Here is a 27,886-nt window from a genome sequence, read left to right as displayed (position 1 = left end):
TGTTCATTGTAAGGAATACTGAAACTGTTTGTGTGCAAGTGAGAGGAGTAAATGCATGTTGACATTTAGTGTAACTAATAATCATGTTTACGCAGCGCACACAACGCCTCTGCACCCTGATTTCTCTCAACATGGAGACGGGAGAGCTGCCAGTCAATAATACAAGTAACTTGCGATATACTTCTTTAAAAAAAGTAACAGATATTTTGTTGGAAATTTAAAAGCAGTGCATTATTTTACTCTTTACTTGAAAAAAGTAATCTGACTACGTAACTCACGTTACTGAATTACACGGTAAGCGGTAAGTGTTACACGGTACACATGTGTTCTGGCATGCTGTGGATGCTCGGTGTTTAAATCCAGTTAAAAACATTTCCAGACACTGTTCCCCCCTTCTTTTCCCCGTGGTATTTTCTCCCTGCTGTGTGTTTATCCAATAAAGAGTAACTTTTTTTTCGTGTGACATCCTAAAATGGAGATCAAGCTATCTGGGTTGTGAAATCGCTCTCCTGTGAGTTGTCTACCTTTATCTCTGCATGCAAGCTGCTTAGAACAGCAGGTGGCATGAGTTGTTTACCGGCACATGTATTTTTTGACGCATGACAAATGACCGGTGTCATACTAGCTCATACGTGACCGGCACATTTTGCATGAGTATGGTGGGTCGTCTCCCCGTGTCTCTGGGCTCTCCGTCTAATGATGATTTATAGGGCTCATCGCGCCTACGGCCTTGGCCATGCCTCTGTCTTCATCATTTATATTCTCTTGCTGTTCTGCTCGCTTTGCTTGCCTAGGTGGCCTAATTCCACACACGTACACACAGACACTTTTACTTTTGCTAAAGTTTATATAATAGACTACCTTACTTGAATGTCTGTGTTCCTTTAACTTTGTATCTCTCCCCTCTGCGCTAGTATTGTTTATTCATCTTACTTAGCTCTTGGGCATGGTGTACATTTCAGAACATACACCTTTAAAAAAGAAAACAATGTTCCTGGGTAAATACAAGTTTTATCAACTGAAGTATGACATATTGCCAATTACAGAAAATAATTTCAGTATTTCAAAATAATAGTCACCTAAACATTAGTCATAGTAAAGTTGTCTGTGGTTATATCTGACCTTTCAACTTTTAGTCTAATGACCATTTAAACCTGTGTAAGTTTCTAGAAAGGTAGTTCAACCTGAAAAATAACAATTTAACAGGGATTTTCAAACATTCACATTGATAATTTGACCATTTTGCAAGAAATCATTAAATTATGAGTTTTTTTACTGACAGCACTCGATTTTAATAGTATGGGAAAAACTAATTTCCAATAGATTTTTTTAAGAAAAATAAAAAAATTATATATATATATATATATATATATAACAAATAACAATTGTTACTATTATTCGTGAGAATATATAAATAATTTGCTTTGGTACTATGACAACATCAAATCTAATCATTTATTTTGGGGGCTGTTGCATCAAAAAGTCTGGAAACCCCTGTTTTAGAAAACTTATAGATCAAATAATAAATAAATAAATAAATCTAATACAAAATTGTATTTAGCAATAATAATAAAATCGCATTAACAACAACAACAAAGCTCCTTCTGTTATGAGTTAATTGCTGTAAATGTATTTTGGTTTCTTTTTACTACAAAATTATTGTTTGTTATAATAGCATGATTCAGACTTTGCTGATGAAGCTTAAATTGTATTTAACCCGGAATATCCCTTCATATAACAGAGACACAATGATAATAGTATTTTGTGTAGGCCTACTTATTCTCTGCTGCGTGTAACTGTGTGACAAAAAAAGAAGAAAATAAAATATCAATTCAAATGGCATTACAGATAAACACAAAAGCATAAAAATAAACTGTGTCTGTGCTTTGTGATATTAAGCATCCGAATCTTATCGCAGCTTTTACTTCTGAGAGTTTACTGTGGCTAACACACACACACACACACACACACACACACACACACACACACACACACACACACACACACACACACACACACACACACACACACACAACACAGGGGACATGCAGCAAGGAGATGATAGGTTTAATTAACAAACAGCCAACTGTGTGTTAGTGAGAATTTACAAGCGAGGTGAATATTTGATGGAGCGTGAGTCTTACAGTCACGTGGATGGCGTTCCGGCACAATGCAAACCTGCCTTATCAAAACACCACAGATGCGACATAAAGCAGCGGAGAAGCCACAAGACAAAAGGAGAGAGAAAGAGCGAGAGAGAGCAAGAAGGGCAGAAAACAGAGTAAAAGGGTTTGTGGAGAGGGAGACACTTCATATCCATCTCATTACAGTAAATGAGAAACACAAACAGGGAGTGTGAGGCGGACAGAGCTAATGAGCCCAGAGTGCTGAGGTAATTACATCAGAGATGACACATCATCAATAACAGCGACCTGATCCCAGCTCTCTTCACACACACAGTCTTGACACCTAATCTAGCAAACACAGAATTAACATGCCACATGTTGTAAACACACACACATACACAAAAACAGTGAAAACCCAGAACTGAAAGTGAATCATTAGTAAACATAAGAAATGAAATGCTAGGATGATTCAAGTGACTAAAGGACTCGTTTTGATTTATTTTAAATAGGAGCCGATGAAAAATATGAACAAAACAAGTTATATAAAGGTCTAGTTACATAAAAAATCTCTGGATGGAAAACATCAACCTTACATAAACAGGTTTCTTCATCACAAATCTTTCAGATCTCTATTCCTTCACAAAATGAGACTACGAGGACACACTGATGTCATAGTCTTTCACGTACGCGTTATATACACTCACCGGACACTTTATTAGGTACACCTGCCATGATGCGCATCTCCTGTTCTACCACATCCCAAAGGTGCTCTATTGCATTGAGATCTGGTCACTGTGAAGCTCATTTGAGTGTTGCGAACTCTGTCATGATCAAGAAACCAGTTTGAGATGATTTGAGCTTTGTGACATGGCACAGAAGAAGCCATCAGAAGATGTGTGCACTGTGGTCATAAAGGGATGGACATGCTCCGCAACAATACTCAGGTACTGTGGCATTTAAACGATGCTCAACTGGTACTATAGAGACCACTGAATTACTATAGGGGTCCCAAAATGTGCCCCACACCATTACACCACCAGCAGCATGAACCGTAGATATTGATCCATGCTATGATGTTCTTTGCGCCAAATTCTGACCCTACCATCTGAAAGTTGCCGCAGAAATCGGGACTCATCAGACCAGGCAACGTTTTTCCAATCTTTTATTGTCCACACTTGGTCCATTTTTAGTGTTGCCTTTCTATCAGCTCGAACCAGTCTGGACTTTCTCCTCTGACCTCTGGCATCAACAAGGCATTTTCGCTCACAGAACTGCCGCTCACTGGATAATTTTTCGGACCATTCTCTGTAAACCCTAGAAGGCTATGCGTGAAAATCCCAGTAGATCAGCAGTTTCTGAAATACTCAGACCACCAACAACCATGCCGTGTTCAAAGTCACTTAAATCACCATTCTTCCTCGTTCTGACGCTCAGTTTGGACTTCGTCTTGACTATCTCTACATGCCTGAATGCTTTGAGCTGCTGCCATGTGATTGGCTGATTGGATATTTAATCAATAAAGGATAATGTTGTGAAAATCTAGGCCTGAGGGATCCATTACATAAGCTCCTCAGTCGAACCACCAAACTTGTAATGTGAGCAGAAATATCTTGCTTTGCAGCTCAAATGAACGTCAAGCAGATCTGCCATCGGTCAACCAGAAAAGCCCTTCTCCGTCCCTGACCCACTGGAGCATGTTCTAATTAATGAGGCTTAATTCATTAGACACCCTAAATGCATTGTAAATAATCCAGAATACAATGAAGAATTTGTATATATCATGGTAATAGTTGCATTTTACAGTAAATATATTATTATATTACAATCAAATATTTAAATGTCAATAACTAAACAAAATACTTGGAGCTCTAGCATCATATGAAAATGCTATAAACTTGATCATTAGTTCACAGAGGCTTTTGATAGATTTTTACTTTCTTTTCTCCTCAGTTCTCCCAAATGAATTGCTTTATTGACCACCGACCATGCAACCAAAATGAATACCTGAAACACAAAAGAGCTTTTCAGGAGACAGATGTGCTCTATTGATCTTCGACACGCACACACAAACTTACAGACGCACACAAGTCAACAACAACGAGACATGCACTAGCACAGTCAGCCCTGGGAAGATGCCAAAGTCTGTCAGTGGATATGACACGTCTCTCGCGGTTAAGGCCATCCGACATGAGGGCATGGAAGGCTTCTCACACTAAATCAACAGTTGTCTTCTTCGATTCTTGTCTGGATATTGGATAAATAATCTTGTTCCAGGAGTGGATATGAATGCTGTCTTGGCTATAAATGAATGCTATAAACAGCTCCTCAATGCCTACATTTACATCCCATTCAAGCATTTGCCAGGTTTACAGTGCATTCAAAGCTGAGAGTTAAACCCATTAAAATACTAGTACGAAATACAACATAAATGCACCCAAAAGAGCCTACTTATTCACGAGAACAACTACAGGTACACCTTACTACACACGTTCCCAAAAATGTCATCTATGTAAGATAAACGTGATGACTCAACTAATTATGAGAATCAAAGAAGAAAAAATCTTTTTTTTTTATAGTTCACAACTGCAACCTTATTTCTCGAAACTGTGAATGTCTATATACTTCCGACACTACCTATTTTTATTATCATTATTTAACAAGGACACATTAAATAGATGAAAAGTGAAGTAAAGACATTTATAATTTTACTAAATATTTATAATCCAAATAAATTACATTTCTATTCATCAAAGATTCCACAAAATTGTCAAGCAGCACAACTGTTGTATCAACATTGATCATTATAAAAAAAAATGTCTGAAAGATCATGTGACACTAAAGACTGAAGTAATGTTTTTGAAAGGTGTTGATGTAAAAATATGCTAAAATATATTTAAATACAACAGTTATTTTAAATTTCAACACTAAATCACATTAACTGACTTTTTAATGTAGTTTATGTCTCACAATTTGGCTTTATACCTTACAACCGCAACATCATGTCTCATATCTGCCTTTATTTAAAACATTTAAATGATTTATATCTCACAATGCGACTTTGTTTCTTATTTTAAGTGATCTCACAATGTTTGCATAAAAGATTTCCATTTTATAGAGAGTAAAACTAATTTAAAGAGTTGGTTCATTCTAAATACAATGACACAAAAGACGTGTGTACCTATTGAAATGAAAGTCAAATGTAACCGTTCCACTGACCTCAGCGGTCCGTGAAGCTTAACTGAGCAAACTGGGTTTCACAATCCAGAAAATGAAATCAAACAGTCTGTTTGGACAGAACATGGATCCGGAGATTCAGGACTTCATTATCCCGTGTTTGAACCAAATCTCACAAGACACGCACGATAAAAAGACAGGGAAACCGGGCCACAGGGTCTCGAATGGCGTGCGTGGCTGTGGCTTCGCGTGAGAAACGAGTGTGTGTGAAAGAGAGAGAACCCTTTGACGTGTGTTTTCATACGCAACTAAAAATGTTTGCTCAGCTGCTAAATGCATTATGGTTCTTGGCTCAGATTAAAATGAAACCAACTAAAAGCCATTCAATTACGTGATAGTACAACATTGTTATGCTCTACGGGGTGCTTTTCACATCCGTTCGCTGGTGTTATTACAGCAGGCATTGGAAAATTCATTGAAAATTGACCCGAGAAACTTAAAGGATTCTTTATTGGGTTTCCGTTTATTATATAATCTAATTTCTTGCCATTATCTACAATAGAAGCCCTCCTGAGGCATGTCATATTTTACTGGGAGAGATATCCCAGTCTTTGGATTAATTTGAAATTTGAAACTGTACGTCACTGACAGATCTGTGACAATTAAACCAAATCCATCTTTACAACATCTTAACCAGCACATGACAGCTATACTGGGGTTTTAACTGGTCAGACACATAAATAAAGTAAGTTATTTAGATGCTATGGTAACAGAATATATGCGTTTAATACACATTAGACTATTGTTTACATCAGTGGTTCTCAACATATTAGGCCCTACAGCAAAAGGCATATTTTAGCAGAGTCTGCAGTACGAATTGAATGCATTAAAATAAAAAGTGCATGTATTGCAAAGTAATGAGCTGTTGAGCTGTCTCCATGAAAAAAAAAAACAAAAAAAAAAAACATTTTGAATAGTGTCATGCGATTCACAAACTAGTGGCTGTTACGAACTAGTTCTTTTTAGTGAATCAAAAACAGTGCAACCACAGTTGTCCAATTCACAAAGAAATGACTCTTATCAACCAGTTCTTTTTAGAGAATAAAAAACATACAGTGCAAGTCTGAGTGAAAAACAAATGACACTTGTGAACTGGTTATTTTTAGTCAATCAAAAACATACAGCACTATGGCTGCGTCCGAAATCCCACACTCTCTTGAGTAGGCTTGACTTATTTTGAAGTATTTTAAAACAAAGTATGTTCTATGAATGTGTGTAGTATGAATATAGTCTGGACGTATACATTTGCTGTGTTGTCATTATCATGTGCCCTACCAGCGTCAGTTACGTCGCTTCCCTGCCATTCCCTCTCCCGTGGCCTCATGGGATAGTAAAGTGTCCATATGCAGTGTGCACACTTCAAAATCTCACCAGAAGAAATAGGTCATCCAGGTACTTTTTTTGCCTACACCTTTATGAGTACTGTGAATTCGACATAGGCCTACTTATTTTGTCACATAGGACTGTTTTGGTTGCAGCCATACAGAGTAACCAGTGTAGTCCAACTCACGAACAAATGGATCTTATGAACCAGTTATTTTTGCAAAGCAGACAGTGCAAACAAGTGTAGTCCTCCAATTAACAAACAAGAAATGACTCTTATGAACCTTTTTAGAAAATCAAAAACATGGAGTGCAACCAGAGTAGTCTAAAGGTGGAACAATTGACTCTTGTCAACTGATTTTTTTTAGTGAATCAAAAACATACAGCGCAACTAGTCTGATTCATAATATACATAATAAAGGCTAGATGTCTTACGGCGGAGTCTCTAACGTCATCACCCGGTGGCCATCTTGTCACAGGGAAGCTTTCTGTAAGGTGAGTGATCTGCACGAACACAAATACTCTTATCTCGCTGAAATCTTGACGGATTTACAAACGCTTTGGTTTCTTACAAACGTTATTAACGTGGCTATAATTCTGGATGCATTAAAAAGGGTTGAAATACATCATATTATAATTATTAATAAGTACGCAGTGTCATAACTACATCTCTGACGTTTATAACAAACCAACCCGTTTGAAAATCGGTAGAACATTTATCAAGTTATGGTTAATTGAAAAGTACATGCACCATTAAAACAATATTACGAGTGAGCGAGCCCTCTGTGGCAAGATGGCCGCCGTGGGCGAACGTCGACCTCCATTGGCCAGCAGTGCGGACGAGACATCTAGCCTTCATTATATGATATCTATGGTCTGATTCACGAAAAAATTACTCTAATGAGCTGGTTCTTTTTAGAGAATCAAAAACTATACAGCACGAACAAATAACTCGTATGAACCAGTTCCAAACAGTGTAGTCTGATTGATGAAATGACTCTTGTGAACTGGTTCTTTTTAAGTGAATCACAAACATACAGCGCAAACAGTGTCCCTTTCACAAATAAATGCCTCTTTTTTGGTTCTTTGTAGAGAAGCAAAAACAGCCATTTAATAGCCTAACTATTAAAATGAAACTCACAAACTCATCTGTTAAATAGTGATTTAATTGCATAGTTTGTATAAGTTGCCATAAGCTTCACAAAGGCTAATTTAATTATAGTATGAGCTGATAGCAAGTTTCATTCCATAGAATTCAAGAGGCAGTGTGAATTGCATCATATTAAACTTAAGAGTGGTAAAATAAAGACAACTCTTCAGAAAGAAGGTAAAATATCAGAAAGCAAGTTACGTTCTTGGAAAACATTCCACCCACAGGCAACAACAAAGACAGTCATGAAAATACAAGATTCTAGAAGTGCCCTAGATCACAGGGTGCATTAATAGCAGCTTTTGAGACACAAATATGAAACAAAACAGTAGAACATAAAGCTCTTATAGAGCAATATGTGTGATAAGCACCATCCCCCAGGACCTCACAGAAGCAGCTGCTTTACAGATACAACACAACATTAATATTCATATGCAGACATGGAGACACATAAAGTGAAACCAAGTTATAAACAAAATTAAATCCTTTTTATTTAAAATTTTTGCAGCCTTTATGTATTTATATGTATATGTATATTTATAAAAATATGTATTTTATGTAAAGTATTTATGAGCTGTATAGGAAAATGTATGCTATATGTCATTATATATTTATGAATTAAATGGTATTTCTTCCTTTTCAATGTTGTATAGCAGTTCTCCTTTTGCACATGCTTATTAATTTCATAAAAAGAGCTATTTTTTTCAGAGGATAATTTCTCACAGCAAACCAAAGAACAAATCCTATAAATCCATATGAAGGAGATTCAAATTCTTTCGACATTGATTAAACGCTGTATTTATAATAGTGTCCAGGACTACATCTAATTTTCAATGGACTATCTGCATTAGACCTAATCTGAAAGCATTGGGGTTGTAAATAGGCGTTTTGTGACAGAACTGACTCTTTAAACAGTAAATGTATTCCCCCTGGAGATACAATAGCTAATGAAGTTCCCAGAGAGCTTGACCAACAGAAAGAGATATTAAAAGAACAAAATTCGTGGCGACAACATAGCTATGTACACCTGCTTTATGTCCCTGAGAGGAGTGTTTTTTAAAGAGAAGATTGTAACGTGGAACAATGTCGCCACCTACTGGGGAAAATAATGCACCTCCCTTCCGCCAGTGATTCTTACTGCATCTCTGCTTTCAAAGAGACATCATTTAATTAATCTGAGTGCTGAGTTGATGAATAAAGGGAAAAACAAGAAAAAATATATCAACAAACTTCCAAGGAGGCAGCAGACGACATATAAGTATTTAAATTAATAATTTATCATGAATATATTAAAATAATCTACAATCTAAATTAAAAAGGCTAAAACGTACATCAATCCAACATGTAAACTCATTTATATTCCCCCTTTTAATAACTATTTTATTTATTTATAGCTACATTTAATTAAATTATTATTATTATTATTTTAAACAAGCAGCTTGCCAGGGCCTGTATTTTGAAGATTGATAAAAGTTTTAACAGGAAGTCACTTTATTGCCGTCAAATCCAAAGTGTTTAAACAATTTCGTACCTATACTTTTTCGGTTAATAGGTATCTTTTTAGCGTATTTTTTAATGGATCTTCCCTGTCCAGAGTGGGTTCGGCATGTCGAGCAGAAAAGGACGGAAATGAGATCTGAAGGAACTGAAGGCTTCTGCCTTCTGACAGATATAGATGCGATATTCAGCCACGGGCTGTCAATGTTAGGGTCAGTTTATTGCACTCTGGAGCGGTTTACAAAATCGCTTAAATTATTTTAGATAATATGATACTAATCTGCCTTTGTACGTTGCTGCACTAGTTTGTATTTGAGATATTCAATATAGTGTGAACAATTTACAAATATTTCAATATCAGCTGTTGGCTATGTTTCTAAATAAAAATAAATATTCTACATACCTTTTGTCATTTGTTCATATTTCAGCCCAGAAGATCTCAACACTTTCTCCAGAATCTCTGAGAAGTACTCCGTGAAAAAGTCTCCTGAGAGGGCATCTGAGTTTAGACAGCAAGGTAACCTCAGCTTCAAAGTGAAGGATTACACTGTCGCAGCACTATATTACTCCAAGGTAAGGAAATACGCGATCTAAATACCTGCTTCGTTTAATAATTATACTTAAATACATTTGATGTGTGTGATTTTCTTTGTTATTTCACTTTTTTGTGTATGATTAAAGCACTATATTCCTGATTTGTTACTATTATTCCTTAATGTGCATAATCCGCGTTGATTTCCTTTAAAAGTATCAATTTTGTTGCACTATCACGCCATTGCTCGATTTTAAGTAACCAACTGTGGCTCAACCAATAGCGTGAGTTTGGGGCGGGGTTATGTGCTTGTCTGACCAATGACAGCCAGAGAGAGCAGGAAACCTCGAGGGTTCTGGAAACCTGTTTGATAACAGATTTTTTTGCGATTCCGCCCGATTGGTGACGGTTGGGTTTGGCAAAACTACCTGTCTTTGTTTTCGCTACCAAGTATTATCAAGGTCAATAACAGTATCATTATAAAATTAATAAATGGAAAATGGTAAATTATTGCTATGCAACATTATATTTAATAAGCCTATACTTATATCATTTTTAAAGTAAACTGCGATTTATCAGACTTCTTACTTCTTCTGTGCCATATTGGGGTTCCCAGGCATTCTATTGAATTAATAGGAAATTAAATCTGATTTCAATGAGTAAACATTACCAGTCTCCCTGTACATTCTTGCAGCGCAAATGTCCTAAGTATGTAAATGATTATTTATTTAAAGTCAGGAATTTCCCCTGCGTATTAAAAGTGTAAGCATTACGTTGATGTTCATTGCAGTAGCGAACAGATCAGAGGATGGACAAGGCATCAAATATGTAGGCCTATTATAAATGTCAAAATGCTCATTCTGAAATCTGAATAATACAGATTGATGCGTTGTAAGGTATGTATAAGAAACATGGTGTAACCTACTGTGTTGTAAGGATGCACTCGACACAGGTTACCTTGAACAAATATATTTACGGTAATTGAGGGCAAAACGCAAAAAGAATACAGAATGGCGCAGCATATAACAGCCTCTGTCCAACTGTTTGATTCTTTCCTGCATGAGGATGGATATGGCCAGTATTAGGTTGATAGATATTAGAAACTCCTCCTTGTATAAGAAACATGGGGCAACACAATCTGATGGTGAGCAATCCATCTTGAAACCGTTAAGATTGAGGTACTAGGACATCTTTTGAATAAAGTTAAGCACTGGTTCAGAATACGTTTTATGATGGTTTGAGCTCAATGTTTTTTTGCTAAAAAATGGTTTGGATTTAAAATGGCAGGTTGTACTGTTATCATGATATATTCCCATTCTCTCTGATGTTTCAGGGCGTTTGCAATGCAGACAAGAATACAGAAGAGCTATCCTTGTGCTATGCTAACCGTTCTGCAGCCCTCTTTTACCATGGCCTCTACAGAGTAAGAGTCTGTCTTGTGCTCTTTTCTTTTTTTTTGGAAGCATTTAAATAAAAACAAGCCAAATTGTTTGGTGCAACACTGACACATCTATATGAGTTTAAGTGATTATCTTTTTTTCCCTCAGGAATGTCTTCAGGATATTCAACGTTCGTTGGAGGCTGGTTACCCAAGCCACCTGCAAGACAAACTGAGAACTAGACAAGCCGCATGCCTGAATCAACTTAGAAAACCTGAAAAATCCAACATGCCAACCACAAATCATCAAACACCACCATGCCAGAAAAGCAGAAACTCTACTACTTGTATTTCACATGGTGTGTCTGTTTATTTCAGTCCAGAGAAAGGTCGCCACATAATAGCCACGGAAAATAAACCGGCTGGTGAGGTGGTGCTGGAGGACGAGGCTTTCTGTTATGTACTCATACCAAGTACCAAACTCAATACAGAGACCAAAAAGGAAGGAAAGACTTTTGATACTGAAGACCGACACTGTCACCACTGCCTGAGCCAATCATTGAGCTTTGTGCCTTGTCCAAACTGTAGTTACGCTCGGTACTGTGGAGAGAGCTGTCAAAAAGATGCTTGGGAGCGCTGGCACCAATGGGAGTGCCCAATTGGTGCAGATCTGTTGGCCGTAGGGGTTTTGGGACATCTTGCACTAAGACTGGCCCTTAAAGCCGGACAAAATGAAGTTCAAAGGGTGAAGAAAAACGCTTCGGACTTTTCACAAGAAGACCATGTGACATGTAGCTCTTATAAAAGTGATTCGCCAGTCAAGTTGAGTCTTGGAGGCCACTGTAGAGAAGATTCAGACCATACCGACTGTTATCATGGCAACTCGTACATGGGCATCTACAGCCTTTTGCCACATGTGGCACAACACTCACCCGGCTCACGCTTCTTATTGGCGATCACCATGGCGGTGCTTTATAGGAGGCTGCAAGGTGGACCCCCACCGGACATGTGGGCATCTTGCAAGGACGAAGGAGTTAGTGGAATCTGGCAGCCTGAGATGAGCATGCTAGGAGCCACAGCTCTGAGACACATGATGCAGCTCAGGTGTAACGCTCAAGCACTCACTGCTGTTAGGGTCAAAGGTTCGACAGAACTCTCATGCTTGAACTCAAACTGCCAATCAATACATTAGATTCATGAATTTGAATGATTGTTGATCATTTTTCTTACAGAAGAAAGTGGCATGGCCGTTCAGTCCAGTAGTGAAATCCGAATTGCCACAGCAATTTTTCCTGTACTCAGCCTGCTTAACCACTCCTGCAGTCCAAACACAAGCATCTCCTTTACTGCAGGCTTTCAGAATGACCCGCTCAGTCAGTTCGGTTGTTCTGAAGGTCACATTGACCATCCAGAGAGCTCTCACTGTGGTGTGACGGTCACTGTACGCGCTTCAAAACATCTTAATGCAGGACAGGAGATTCTGCACTGTTATGGTAAAACATGTGAATTCAGGTTTAGGTTGGTTGGTTGGTTGGAAATATATATATATATTTTTTTTATGTCATAATTTCTTCACAGGCCCACACTGTAGCAGAATGGAGGTGAAGGAGCGTCAGCGCCACCTGCTGGAGCAGTACTTTTTCCATTGTAACTGTCAAGCCTGTCTGACAGACCTATCAGAAGGAAGCCAGAATGCAAAAGAAAACGCAACACCTGGGCTGAAGTGTGTGAAATGTGAAAAGCCTCTTCAGGTAAACATTTGCAGAGAAGTACAACTGATCTAAATATTTGGAGATATTGCTGGTATAACACATTTATTTACTAAAGGAACCATTTGCCATACAAATGATTTAATACTATTTCAGTCCCGTACGGATAGGTACACGTGCTCTTTGCCATCCTGTGGTCATCAGATCACCAGTGCCGATGTTCAAAACAGACTTCAGGGTTTACAGTGTCTTTTGGATGAAGCCTTTCATCTCATGGAGAGAGACATATTAGGTACTGCCTCAATATGCATCATAAACTGTTTTGTCTATGTTAGATATCCATAAATGTCCATAATATGTATCCATGTCTTGTAGACAAAGCCCTAAAGATCCTAAAATCAGCTACTTCTCAAGCAAACAGCATCCTAACAGAGACTCACCCTCTCCAAGGAGAGCTAGCAGATGCGACCGCTCGTGTGTACGCCACAACAGGTGAGAACAACAGCCGTATGTGTCACATGTTCCTAACACTCTCAGAAAAAAAACCTTTAGGGGTACAACAGCTTATCACTAGGACAGTACCCTATTTACTCCCTAAAATAGTAGTATTTTTAAGGGCAGTTTCTCACAGATCGCATTTTAGCGGTTAAAAACACAATGCTGGGCAGTGGAATGAAAAAAAAAACTATAGGTGAAAAATTGAGCGGAATTGACCGTTCGCAAAACCCCGCCCTCGAAAGGTTCTCGTCCAATCCTAGCTCAGCAGCTGTAACTAAGGAGAAGGACCTCCGTCAAACATTCCGATTTCAGCAAGATAGTGAAACGATGCGTCTATGGCAGTGAGGTCTGCACGGGCTTAAAACTTGCTGTATTTTATGATTGCTTGCAACTATTATTAAAAAATAGGCTACATGTACAAACACCGTTTCACTACGGCACTGCGGCCCCCTCATCAGTCAGCAAACAAGAGAGAAAAAAAGAGAAAAAGCACGGACTTACTAATTACGAAACTTAGATGTGGTTTAACAGGTACACAGTCACAAATTTCTCTGGAACTCAAACATTAAACTTCAAAACAAAGTTCGCGCAGTTGCACAACTATTTATTTACACAAATATGTCCTTCTCAGTCGGCTACGAGTTATGAAGAGAACAGCATGGATAGTTGATGGTTTCAGCGCGTCCTCTGATTGCGGTGTTGTGACTGAAATAGCGCGCGCGGGAGCACATGCGCAAAACAGTTTTGTAAAATGATATATGATCAAATAAAAATGATTGATATATAATTTTACAAAACTGTTTAGTGCATGTGCTCCCGTGCGCTATTCTGTCTACACTTTCTGTCGTGCCTTGGAGGATATGTCTGCTGCATTACTCCAAAACCAATCACTTAATGTATGGAGCTCAACCCAGCCATGTGTCTGGTTCTCAATTGTTTGACGGGCGTAGTAACAATAACTAAGGGGCGTGGCTTTTGCGAACGGTCAATTGTTTTTAGAATGGTGTGTCACAAGATGCTCATTTCCGTCTAGCATTTGTTTACATAGAAAAACCATGGAAAAGCAGTGTAGTTATAAAAACACATTCTGTATGAACATATGTTCTGTATGATCTAAGGGTACATATTACAACTCTTAGCCAAGGTATTAATATGCACCTTGGAGTAGATAAGGTACATAGCTGAGGGTACCGCCCAGTGACAAGCTGTTGTACTTTTTAAGATTGTAAGATATGTAGTTCTACATTGCCTTTTGACTGATGAAATAAGTAACATCTAAAGTCATACCAGTGAAGAGTGAAGTATGATTTTAAGATTATTTTACTGACAGGTGAATGGATTCTGGCTGCATCCCATCTGAAGCGCAGCATTGTTGCTGTTCAGGCCCAATTCGGAGAGGACAGCATTGAGCTTGGACGACAGCTTTTTAAATTAGCCCAGCTGCATTTTAACGCGTAAGAGCTCAACTCTCAAAACTCTATCCGATGAGACTTCTTATACTTTTGTTTATGATCAAAAACGGTTGTTCTCCTCTTTCCTTTGACAGCGGAGACTGTGGTGCGGCTCTCTCTGTGATTCCCAGGGCCCATAGGCTCCTCTCTCTCCACTGTGGCCCTCGCTGTGAAGAACTACAGGAGCTTCATGAAATGGAACGCTGTCTGCAAGGACTGCTGTGAAATAACCAAAACTGAATGGTGTTTTCAAACAATGTGATGCTTTTGAACCTTTTTTTTTTTTTTTTAGATATGTGCAGTAGTATTAAAAGTCAAGAATTAACATGCGATGTGATACTTTATTGGAGTTCTTGATGCCCCTACATTTAAAAGTAGAAATATACAATTAAATTGAAATATGTCTACTGTCATTAATCTGTCATCATTTAAATCTGTCATTAATCCCTTACCCTAAATTCGAGAAACAGTAATAGCAGTTTGCAAACACTATTTCATACCTCTAGGTGGCGGTCTTTAACAACAGTGAGGAGATACAACCATGCTTATGAGACACAGCACAGCTCTGTGTGCCAATACTCAGCCAAAAAATAATAAAACTAATGCATCTCTTTTTATGGGATGGTTGTACTCCATATTCCAGTTTAGCATGATAGTTGACATTATAAAAGGCTTCTTGTAATTCATATTGCACCATTGCATCATGGTATCCCTCAAGAAACAGAAAAAGTAGAATCGTGTGCTCTTGCATATTTAATGTTCCACAACATTGGAGTGCAGGAGAACCTCTTAAAACATTTAGTTTATCATATGCCTATACAGTGGGATCCCTTAAGATGTGTTAGAAGAAATGTATCACCAAACACCAACACACTGATACAAAACGGTCGGCTGTATGTTTAAGAACAATGGTTCAATAATCCAGTGAACTCCATTGACATTTAATGTAGCTAATGGGCTCTCAGACAACTTGAGTGAAACCCATGGGATGTTCTCAGTGCTCACAAGGAATTAAACCTTCTTCTCTATACTTCTCCTTCAAAACAGCTGGTAAAGGGGAATCCAAGCCAGTAGATTTAGCGCTTTCATCACTCTTACAACCACCAGCCTGTGAGAGGTTTTCGGGTATATGCTGTTTAGAAAGGCGTTATTCCAGTGGTTGGTTTGAGCCTCTGGTCAAGGTTTTTGGGTCGGTAAATCTGTTTAACAGTCAGGGGATAATGAGATTATATATCTCAGGAGAGCAGGAACTGTGTGTGTGACCTCATGTTGACATTCAGGGCCGTTCAGACTCACAACGGGCAGATAATCAGCATGGCTGGATATGTGACCTCCATAAGAAATAACTTTTTATGCTTAAGGGCATGTTCATGATATCGTTTTTTATGGAATGGGATTAACATTTAATACCTTGGGAGATTAATCATAGGCTTCGAGGGCTTATCTGAAGTAGCTTATCAATTACAGCAAATAAGTAATAAATAAATTAAATACTTTCATGTACAATGATGTGATGTGAATATATAGTATATCATGACGGGATACTCTTTTCCTGATTGGATTGAAAAAAAAACAATATCAATGGAACACGGAAAGCAAGAAATTCGGACACACACCATCTGCACGCTACAGCAAACATCGACTGGCAAAGCAACAAGAGAAACGCAAGCGCTATATACGAGTCAAAATCTGCTACGGGTAATTAAATGTAACAAATCGTGTAAAAAAAGTATAATCTTTTTTTTGGGAAAATTAAACAAAATTCTGTCCAACTTGCCTATCTATTCAAACTATTTTTTTTATAAAGAAAATCACCTGTCAAGTTTATAATATATATTTCATCAGCATATGAGAGCCAGATTGGATGACTACATGGACTTGACTCAAGATCACTCATTCAACAGTTTGAGTTCATCCATTGAGAGGAGACCAAAATCAGAATTTAAAATGGACTGAATAAGCTCTCTACGAACTTGACGAGCGATGTCGCGCTGACGGACCATAGACTGTAAAAAAAGAGTGACTGACATGTATGCACATAAATCACAGTCACACACACTCTCTCGGAGTAATATTAAGTTACTGCATAATACATTTTGAACAAGCAGAATAGTACAAAATCACGATACACAGTCTCACTTGTAGCCATGTCTTTTAACTATTATAATATTTAGAAGGGCAAAAACAGGAACTTTTAATTGGCTTTACATCATCAACAGGGCCTCACTTTAGCGTGAGGCCCTGTGCAGTCGCAGACTTGGTACTGTCAGTAGCATATAGCATTAGCTCTCAAGCCTGAGCTAACTCGATCATGTCGAGCTAGGTGGGCGTGGTTTCAGATAGCCAAGCTCCCCAGCTCCGCCTCTTTGCCCATAATCTGTTATCCGGGAGTGACGAGCGGTGACGCGAAGCCAAGATGGTGACGGCCGGCTCCACCCACTTCAGGCTTCAAAAATGCTCTTCAGAAACCTACGGGTGACGTCACGGACACTACGTCCATATTTTATTCTATGGTTTTGATGCACAAAGTTGTTTTTATTGTCTCTTATAACGAAAATTATTTTATGTAAGCCCATGCAAATCCTGTTGTAAATAATAGTGAAAAATCACTTTTTAAAAATGATGTTCCATTATTACACCTTTTTACAAAACTATTACGCAGATTTTGACTTATTTACACAAGTTAACAAGGGGCTAACAATAAACAGGTGTGGGTAATAAATCACTATAGCAACAAACAAGGTAGCAATGGAAACGAAAGCAAATAGGAACTAAACACAGAAAGTGAACCACTGGAACAATGGAAACAGAATACACTTCAACATAAGTCCTTCAACACAAAACAGGGGGAAACAAGACAGGAATTATAACATGGATCTATTAATTTATATTAAAAATATAGCTGCAAGCAGCAATCACCGGGGCCAAGCGCAAGCAAGACGACAAGACATGCCAAAGTGGCTGGGAGTGTGAGACCCACTGCAGCAAGGAGCAATTAAAGACATTTGAAGATGAATTTTGGCAAAATGGTTGAAAAATCACATACAATAACTAAAAATATGATTATCACTTTCGACCAATAGGTGGCGCAATTACGAAACTGATGTGATGTGGTTAGAGTGAAGTGACAATGACACATACAAAGTTTGGTGTCAATATGTCAAGGCATTGCAGATATAAAGCCTGAATAGTCATTTTGGCATCATGCCTCAACTTTGCCACTGCGGTATACAAAAACGGTTTCGTCTATCGACACGAAATCCATAACTTTTACTCGGCACGGTCTGGAGATGACACGATCCAATTTTGGTGAAAATCGGACGTTCGGTCTAGGAGGAGTTCGAAAAAGTAGGTTTTAAAAGAAAATAAAGATGGCGGACAGGAAGTTTGACTGACTATGAAGAAATTGGTATCAATGTTTTCAGCATAACCCAAGGAATCTATTGAGATCAGTGTCATTACTATAGGCAAATTTATTCAAAAGTTATTAGCATTTTTGGAAATTTCATTATAACTTTTGACCAAAAGGTGGCGCTGTCTCATACATTTTTGAGTACCTTTAGGGCGTTGTACTGATGACCCATACTGAGTTTCGTAACGATACGTTCATGCGTTCATAAAATACAGCATTTTAGCACATAATTCAAAATGGCCGACAGCCAAAATGGCCGATATGGGAAAATTGGATATCAGTCAACTCAACACGACGCCCTGAATCTAACGAGACCACTTTTGTGATTTTTGGACAAACCGTTCAGAAGTTATAAGCAAAAACATAAATTAGTCATATCTCCGGACCAGTAGGTGGCGCTGCGCCGAAACGCAGCATGTAGCCTCAGGTCATGCTTGAGATGACATGTACCAAATTTGGTCTGAATCCGATAAAGCGTTGTGGAGATACGGCCTTACGTCTGTTTTTGCAAGTGCTACGTAAAATTTATTTGCGCGGTATTCGAGAACGGTAATTCGAATCAACTTGAATTCCATAACTTTTGGTCGTCAAGGTCTGGAGATGATCTGGTTCATTTTTCGTGAAATTCGAAGCAACGGCCTAGGAGGAGTTCGAAAAAGTAGGTTTTTCGGAAAATTCAAAATGGCGGGAAAACTATTATGACGGAAAATGACGTCATAGGGTCCAGTCGAATCGTCATGAGCTCAGGAATCAGAGGAAAAAAGAATTTTGTTTCTAGCCCTTGTGGTTCAAAAGTTATTAGCATAAACATGAGTGAAACTTTGGACAGCTGGTGGCGCTAGAGGGAATGAGTTGGAGACTCCAAATTTGCTATGGTGATAGTTCAGGCTGTCCTCTATCACTGTGCCAATTTGTATAAGTTTCCCGCAAACGGTTCTATAGGCTGCCATAGACGCCCAGTCGGAAGAAAAAGAAAAAGAAAAAGAAAAAGAAAAAGAAGAATAAGAACGGGAACAGATACAATAGGTGCCCGCACCTTCAGTGCTTGGCCCCTAAATATAGCTGCAAGCAGCAATCACCGGGGCCAAGCGCAAGCAAGACGACAACACATGCCAAAGTGGCTAGGAGCGTGAGACCAACTGCAGCAAGAAGCAATTGAAGACATTTAAAGATGAATTTTGGCAAAATTGTTGAAAAATCACATACAGTAACTAAAAATATGATTTAATGGATTATCACTTTCGACCAATAGGTGGCGCAATTACGAAACTAATGTGATGTGGTCAGAGTGAAGTGACAATGACACTTACAAAGTTTGGTGTCAATATGTCAAGGCATTGCAGATATAAAGCCTGAATAGTCATTTTGGCATCATGCCTCAACTTTGCCACTGCGGTATACAAAAACGGTTTCGTCTATCAACACGAAATCCATAACTTTTACTCGGCACGGTCTGGAGATGACACGATCCGATTTTGGTGAAAATTGGACGTTCGGTCTAGGAGGAGTTCGAAAAAGTAGGTTTTAAAAGAAAATAAAGATGGCGGACAGGAAGTTTGGCTGACTATGGCAAAATTGGTATCTATGTTTTCAGCATAACCCAAGGAATCTATTGAGATCAGTGTCATTACTATAGGCAAATTTATTCAAAAGTTATTAGCATTTTTGGAAATTTCATTATAACTTTTGACCAAAAGGTGGCGCTGTCTCATAATCTTTTGAGTACCTTTAGGGCGTTGTACTGATTACCCATACTGAGTTTCGTAACAATACGTTCATGCGTTCATAAAATACAGCATTTTAGCACATAATTCAAAATGGCCGACAGCCAAAATGACCGATATGGGAAAATTGGATATCAGTCAACTCAGCACGACGCCCTGAATCTAACGAGACCACTTTTGTGATTTTTGGACAAACCGTTCAGAAGTTATAAGCAAAAACATAAATTCTTAATATCTCCGGACCAGTAGGTGGCGCTGCGCCGAAACGCAGCATGTAGCATCAGGTCATGCTTGTGATGACATGTACCAAATTTGGTCTGAATCCGATAAAGCGTTGTGGAGATACAGCCTTACGTCTGTTTTTGCAAGCGCTACGTAAAATTTATTTGCGTGGTATTCGAGAACGGTAATTCGAATCAACTTGAATTCCATAACTTTTGGTCGTCAAGGTCTGGAGATGATCTGGTTAATTTTTCGTGAAATTCGGAGCAACGGCCTAGGAGGAGTTCGAAAAAGTAGGTTTTTCGGAAAATTCAAAATGGCGGGAAAACTATTATGACGGAAACTGACGTCATAGGGTGCAGTCGAATCGTCATGAGCTCAGGAATCAGAGGAAAAAAGAATTTTGTTTCTAGCCCTTTGTGGTTCAAAAGTTATTGGCATAAACATGAGTGAAACTTTGGACAGCTGGTGGCGCTAGAGGGAATGAGTTGGAGACTCCAAATTTGCTATGGTGATAGTTCAGGCTGTCCTCTATCACTGTGCCAATTTTCATAAGTTTCCCGCAAACGGTTCTATAGGCTGCCATAGACGCCCAGTCGGAAGAAGAAAAAGAAGAATAAGAACGGGAACAGATACAATAGGTGCCCGCACCTTCAGTGCTTGGCCCCTAAATATAGCTGCAAGCAGCAATCACCGGGGCCAAGCGCAAGCAAGACGACAAGACATGCCAAAGTGGCTGGGAGTGTGAGACCCACTGCAGCAAGGAGCAATTGAAGACATTTAAAGATGAATTTTGGCACAATGGTTGATACATTAACTAAAAATATGATTATCACTTTCGACCAATAGGTGGCGCAGTTACGAAACTGATGTGATAATGTCAGAGTGAAGTGACAATGACACATACAAAGTTTGGTGTCAATCTGTCAAGGCATTGCAGATATAAAGCCTGAATAGTCATTTTGGCATCATGCCTCAACTTTGCCACTGCGGTATACGAAAACGGTTTCGTCTATCGACACGAAATCCATAACTTTTACTCGGCACGGTCTGGAGATGACACGATCCGATTTTGGTGAAAATCGGACGTTCGGTCTAGGAGGAGTTCGAAAAAGTAGGTTTTAAAAGAAAATAAAGATGGCGGACAGGAAGTTTGGCTGACTATGGCAAAATTGGTATCTATGATTTCAGCATAACCCAAGGAATCTATTGAGATCAGTGTCATTACTATAGGCAAATTTATTCAAAAGTTATTAGCATTTTTGGAAATTTCATTATAACTTTTGACCAAAAGGTGGCGCTGTCTCATAATCTTTTGAGTACCTTTAGGGCTTTGTACTGATGACCCATACTGAGTTTCGTAACGATACGTTCATGCGTTCATAAAATACAGCATTTTAGCACATAATTCAAAATGGCCGACAGCCAAAATGGCCGATATGGAAAAATTGGATATCAGTCAACTCAACATGACGCCCTGAATCTAACGAGACCACTTTTGTGATTTTTGGACAAACCGTTCAGAAGTTATAAGCAAAAATAGCCTTTTTTCATATCTCCAGACCAGTAGGTGGCGCTGCGCCGAAACGCAGCATGTAGCCTCAAGTCATGCTTGTGATGACATGTAGGAAGTTTGGTTTGAATACGATTAAGCGATGCGGAGATACAGCCTTATGTCTGTTTTCGCAAGCGCTACATAAAATTTGTTTGCGCGTTTATCGAAAACGGTTTGACGAATCAACTTGAATTCCATAACTTTTTGTCCCCACAGCCTGAAGATGATCTGGTGCAATTTTGGTGCAAATCGGACAAACCGTCTAGGACGAGTTCGCAAAAGAAGGTTTTTTGGACAATTCAAAATGGCGGCCATATTTTTATGACGGAAAATGACGTCATAGGGTCCAGTCGAATCGTCGTGAGCTCAGGAATCAGAGGAAAAAAGAATTTTGTTGATAGGCCTTACGGTTTAAAAGTTATTAGCATAATATAAGTGAAACTTTGGACAGGTGGTGGCGCTAGAGGGAATGAGTTAGAGACACCAAAATTGGTGCAATTACTGTTGGGAATGTCCTCTATCAGAATGTCAAACCGGAACAACTTTCCCGCATACGCTTCTATGGGCTGCCATAGACGCCCAGTCGGAAGAAGCAGAATAATAATAATAAATATAGCTGCAAGCAGCAATCACCGGGGCCAAGCGCAAGCAAGACGACAAGACGTGCCAAAGTGGCTGAGAGTGAGAGATCAACTGCAGCAAGGAGCAATTGAAGACATTTAAAGATGAATTTTGGCAAAATGGTTGAAAAATCACATGCATTAACTTAAAAATATGATTTAATAGATTATCACTTTAGACCAATAGGTGGCGCAGTTACAAAACTGTTGTGATGTGGTCAGAGTGAAGTGACGACGACACATACAAAGTTTGGTGTCAATATGTCAAGGCATTGCAGATATAAAGCCTGAATAGTCATTTTGGCATCATGCCTCAACTTTGCCACTGCGGTATACGAAAACGGTTTCGTCTATCGACACGAAATCCATAACTTTTACTCGGCACGGTCTGGAGATGACACGATCCGATTTTGGTGAAAATCGGACGTTCGGTCTAGGAGGAGTTCGAAAAAGTAGGTTTTAAAAGAAAATAAAGATGGCGGACAGGAAGTTTGGCTGACTATGGCAAAATTGGTATCTATGTTTTCAGCATGACCCAAGGAATCTATTGAGATCAGTGTCATTACTATAGGCAAATTTATTCAAAAGTTATTAGCATTTTTGGAAATTGCATTATAACTTTTGACCAAAAGGTGGCGCTGTCTCATAATCTTTTGAGTACCTTTAGGGCTTTGTACTGATGACCCATACTGAGTTTCGTAACGATACGTTCATGCGTTCATAAAATACAGCATTTTAGCACATAATTCAAAATGGCCGACAGCCAAAATGGCCGATATGGAAAAATTGGATATCAGTCAACTCAACATGACGCCCTGAATCTATCGAGACCACTTTTGTGATTTTTGGACAAACCGTTCAGAAGTTATAAGCAAAAATAGCCTTTTTTCATATCTCCAGACCAGTAGGTGGCGCTGCGCCGAAACGCAGCATGTAGCCTCAGGTCATGCTTGTGATGACATGTAGGAAGTTTGGTTTGAATACGATTAAGCGATGCGGAGATACAGCCTTATGTCTGTTTTCGCAAGCGCTACGTAAAATTTGTTTGCGCGTTTATCGAAAACGGTTTGACGAATCAACTTGAATTCCATAACTTTTTGTCCCCACAGCCTGAAGATGATATGGTGCAATTTTGGTGCAAATCGGACAAACCGTCTAGGACGAGTTCGCAAAAGAAGGTTTTTTGGACAATTCAAAATGGCGGCCATATTTTTATGACGGAAAATGACGTCATAGGGTCCAGTCGAATCGTCGTGAGCTCAGGAATCAGAGGAAAAAAGAATTTTGTTGATAGGCCTTACGGTTTAAAAGTTATTAGCATAATATAAGTGAAACTTTGGACAGGTGGTGGCGCTAGAGGGAATGAGTTAGAGACACCAAAATTGGTGCAATTACTGTTGGGAATGTCCTCTATCAGAATGTCAAACCGGAACAACTTTCCCGCATACGCTTCTATGGGCTGCCATAGACGCCCAGTCGGAAGAAGCAGAATAATAATAATAATAATAATAATAAGAACCGGAACGAAAACAATAGGTGCCTCCGCACTTTCAGTGCTTGGCCCCTAAATATAGCTGCAAGCAGCAATCACCGGGGCCAAGCGCAAGCAAGACGACAAGACATGCCAAAGTGGCTGGGAGTGTGAGACCCACTGCAGCAAGGAGCAATTAAAGACATTTGAAGATGAATTTTGGCAAAATGGTTGAAAAATCACATACAATAACTAAAAATATGATTATCACTTTCGACCAATAGGTGGCGCAGTTACGAAACTGATGTGATGTGGTCAGAGTGAAGTGACAATGACACATACAAAGTTTGGTGTCAATATGTCAAGGCATTGCAGATATAAAGCCTGAATAGTCATTTTGGCATCATGCCTCAACTTTGCCACTGCGGTATACGAAAACGGTTTTGTCTATCGACACGAAATCCATAACTTTTACTCGGCACGGTCTGGAGATGACACGATCCGATTTTGGTGAAAATCGGACGTTCGGTCTAGGAGGAGTTCGAAAAAGTAGGTTTTAAAAGAAAATAAAGATGGCGGACAGGAACTTTGATTGACTATGGCAAAATTGGTATCTATGTTTTCAGCATAACCCAAGGAATCTATTGAGATCAGTGTCATTACTATAGGCAAATTTATTCAAAAGTTATTAGCATTTTTGGAAATTTCATTATAACTTTTGACCAAAAGGTGGCGCTGTCTCATAAATTTTTGAGTACTTTTAGGGCGTTGTACTGATGACCCATACTGAGTTTCGTAACGATACGTTCATGCGTTCATAAAATACAGCATTTTAGCACATAATTCAAAATGGCCGACAGCCAAAATGGCCGATATGGAAAAATTGGATATCAGTCAACTCAACATGACGCCCTGAATCTATCGAGACCACTTTTGTGATTTTTGGACAAACCGTTCAGAAGTTATAAGCAAAAATAGCCTTTTTTCATATCTCCAGACCAGTAGGTGGCGCTGCGCCGAAACGCAGCATGTAGCCTCAGGTCATGCTTGTGATGACATGTAGGAAGTTTGGTTTGAATACGATTAAGCGATGCGGAGATACAGCCTTATGTCTGTTTTCGCAAGCGCTACGTAAAATTTGTTTGCGCGTTTATCGAAAACGGTTTGACGAATCAACTTGAATTCCATAACTTTTTGTCCCCACAGCCTGAAGATGATCTGGTGCAATTTTGGTGCAAATCGGACAAACCGTCTAGGACGAGTTCGCAAAAGAAGGTTTTTTGGACAATTCAAAATGGCGGCCATATTTTTATGACGGAAAATGACGTCATAGGGTCCAGTCGAATCGTCGTGAGCTCAGGAATCAGAGGAAAAAAGAATTTTGTTGATAGGCCTTACGGTTTAAAAGTTATTAGCATAATATAAGTGAAACTTTGGACAGGTGGTGGCGCTAGAGGGAATGAGTTAGAGACACCAAAATTGGTGCAATTACTGTTGGGAATGTCCTCTATCAGAATGTCAAACCGGAACAACTTTCCCGCATACGCTTCTATGGGCTGCCATAGACGCCCAGTCGGAAGAAGCAGAATAATAATAATAAATATAGCTGCAAGCAGCAATCACCGGGGCCAAGCGCAAGCAAGACGACAAGACATGCCAAAGTGGCTGGAAGTGAGAGACCAACTGCAGCAAGGAGCAATTGAAGACATTTAAAGATGAATTTTGGCAAAATGGTTGAAAAATCACATACATTAACTAAAAATATGATTATCACTTTCGACCAATAGGTGGCGCAGTTACGAAACTGATGTGATGTGGTCAGAGTGAAGTGACAATGACACTTACAAAGTTTGGTGTCAATATGTCAAGGCATTGCAGATATAAAGCCTGAATAGTCATTTTGGCATCATGCCTCAACTTTGCCACTGCGGTATACGAAAACGGTTTCGTCTATCGACACGAAATCCATAACTTTTACTCGGCACGGTCTGGAGATGACACGATCCGATTTTGGTGAAAATCGGACCTTCGGTCTAGGAGGAGTTCGAAAAAGTAGGTTTTAAAAGAAAATAAAGATGGCGGACAGGAAGTTTGGCTGACTATGGCAAAATTGGTATCTATGTTTTCAGCATAACCCAAGGAATCTATTGAGATCAATGTCATTACTATAGGCAAATTTATTCAAAAGTTATTAGCATTTTTGGAAATTTCATTATAACTTTTGACCAAAAGGTGGCGGTGTCTCATAAATTTTTGAGTACCTTTAGGGCGTTGTACTGATGACCCATACTGAGTTTCGTAACGATACGTTCATGCGTTCATAAAATACAGCATTTTAGCACATAATTCAAAATGGCCGACAGCCAAAATGGCCGATATGGGAAAATTGGATATCAGTCAACTCAGCACGACGCCCTGAATCTAACGAGACCACTTTTGTGATTTTTGGACAAACCGTTCAGAAGTTATAAGCAAAAACATAAATTCTTCATATCTCCGGACCAGTAGGTGGCGCTGTGCCGAAACGCAGCATGTAGCCTCAAGTCATGCTTGTGATGACATGTACCAAATTTGGTCTGAATCCGATAAAGCGTTGTGGAGATACGGCCTTACGTCTGTTTTCGCAAGCGCTACGTAAAATTTATTTGCGCGGTATTCGAGAACGGTAATTCGAATCAACTTGAATTCCATAACTTTTGGTCGTCAAGGTCTGGAGATGATCTGGTTCATTTTTCGTGAAATTCGGAGCAACGGCCTAGGAGGAGTTCGAAAAAGTAGGTTTTTCGGAAAATTCAAAATGGCGGGAAAACTATTATGACGGAAAATGACGTCATAGGGTGCAGTCGAATCGTCGTGAGCTCAGGAATCAGAGGAAAAAATAATGTTGTTTCTAGCCCTTGTGGTTCAAAAGTTATTAGCATAAACATGAGTGAAACTTTGGACAGCTGGTGGCGCTAGAGGGAATGAGTTGGAGACTCCAAATTTGCTATGGTGATAGTTCAGACTGTCCTCTATCACTGTGCCAATTTGTATAAGTTTCCCGCAAACGGTTCTATAGGCTGCCATAGACGCCCAGTCGGAAGAAAAAGAAAAAGAAGAAGAATAAGAACGGGAACAGATACAATAGGTGCCCGCACCTTCAGTGCTTGGCCCCTAATAATAATAATAAGAACCGGAACGAAAACAATAGGTGCCTCCGCACTTTCAGTGCTTGGCCCCTAATAACAAGCAGCAATCACCGGGGCCAAGCGCAAGCAAGACGACAAGACATGCCAAAGTGGCTGGGAGTGTGAGACCCACTGCAGCAAGGAGCAATTGAAGACATTTAAAGATGAATTTTGGCACAATGGTTGATACATTAACTAAAAATATGATTATCACTTTCGACCAATAGGTGGCGCAGTTACGAAACTGATGTGATAATGTCAGAGTGAAGTGACAATGACACATACAAAGTTTGGTGTCAATCTGTCAAGGCATTGCAGATATAAAGCCTGAATAGTCATTTTGGCATCATGCCTCAACTTTGCCACTGCGGTATACAAAAACGGTTTTGTCTATCGACACGAAATCCATAACTTTTACTCGGCACGGTCTGGAGATGACACGATCCGATTTTGGTGAAAATCGGACGTTCGGTCTAGGAGGAGTTCGAAAAAGTAGGTTTTAAAAGAAAATAAAGATGGCGGACAGGAAGTTTGGCTGACTATGGCAAAATTGGTATCTATGATTTCAGCATAACCCAAGGAATCTATTGAGATCAGTGTCATTACTATAGGCAAATTTATTCAAAAGTTATTAGCATTTTTGGAAATTTCATTATAACTTTTGACCAAAAGGTGGCGCTGTCTCATAATCTTTTGAGTACCTTTAGGGCTTTGTACTGATGACCCATACTGAGTTTCGTAACGATACGTTCATGCGTTCATAAAATACAGCATTTTAGCACATAATTCAAAATGGCCGACAGCCAAAATGGCCGAT

The 27,886-nt window shown here is 39.1% G+C and overlaps 1 protein-coding gene across 2 annotated transcripts; it reads left to right on the top strand.

Moving 5' to 3' along the window:
- Positions 1-9,284: 9,284 nt before the first annotated feature.
- Positions 9,285-15,483, top strand: smyd4 (SET and MYND domain containing 4). Of its 2 annotated transcripts, none has more exons than XM_079600843.1 (10): positions 9,285-9,542; positions 9,759-9,903; positions 11,196-11,285; positions 11,410-12,382; positions 12,473-12,733; positions 12,819-12,991; positions 13,106-13,241; positions 13,325-13,441; positions 14,778-14,901; positions 14,994-15,483. In XM_079600843.1, the coding sequence occupies exons 1-10, from the start codon at positions 9,409-9,411 to the stop codon at positions 15,121-15,123; spliced, it is 2,283 nt and encodes a 760-aa protein (XP_079456969.1). In that variant the 5' UTR covers positions 9,285-9,408; the 3' UTR covers positions 15,124-15,483. The 2 variants fall into 2 exon arrangements, with proteins under 2 accessions (XP_079456969.1, XP_079456970.1); XM_079600844.1 differs by having other exon boundaries at positions 12,476-12,733; positions 14,994-15,310.
- The last annotated feature ends 12,403 nt before the right edge of the window (positions 15,484-27,886 follow it).

The sequence above is a fragment of the Phoxinus phoxinus genome (assembly GCF_949152265.1).
Source record: "Phoxinus phoxinus genome assembly, chromosome: 23".
In the NCBI taxonomy this organism is placed as follows: domain Eukaryota; kingdom Metazoa; phylum Chordata; class Actinopteri; order Cypriniformes; family Leuciscidae; genus Phoxinus; species Phoxinus phoxinus.
The sequence above is the reverse complement of the archived record's forward strand: the minus strand, read 5'-3'. Positions and strand labels throughout refer to the sequence as shown.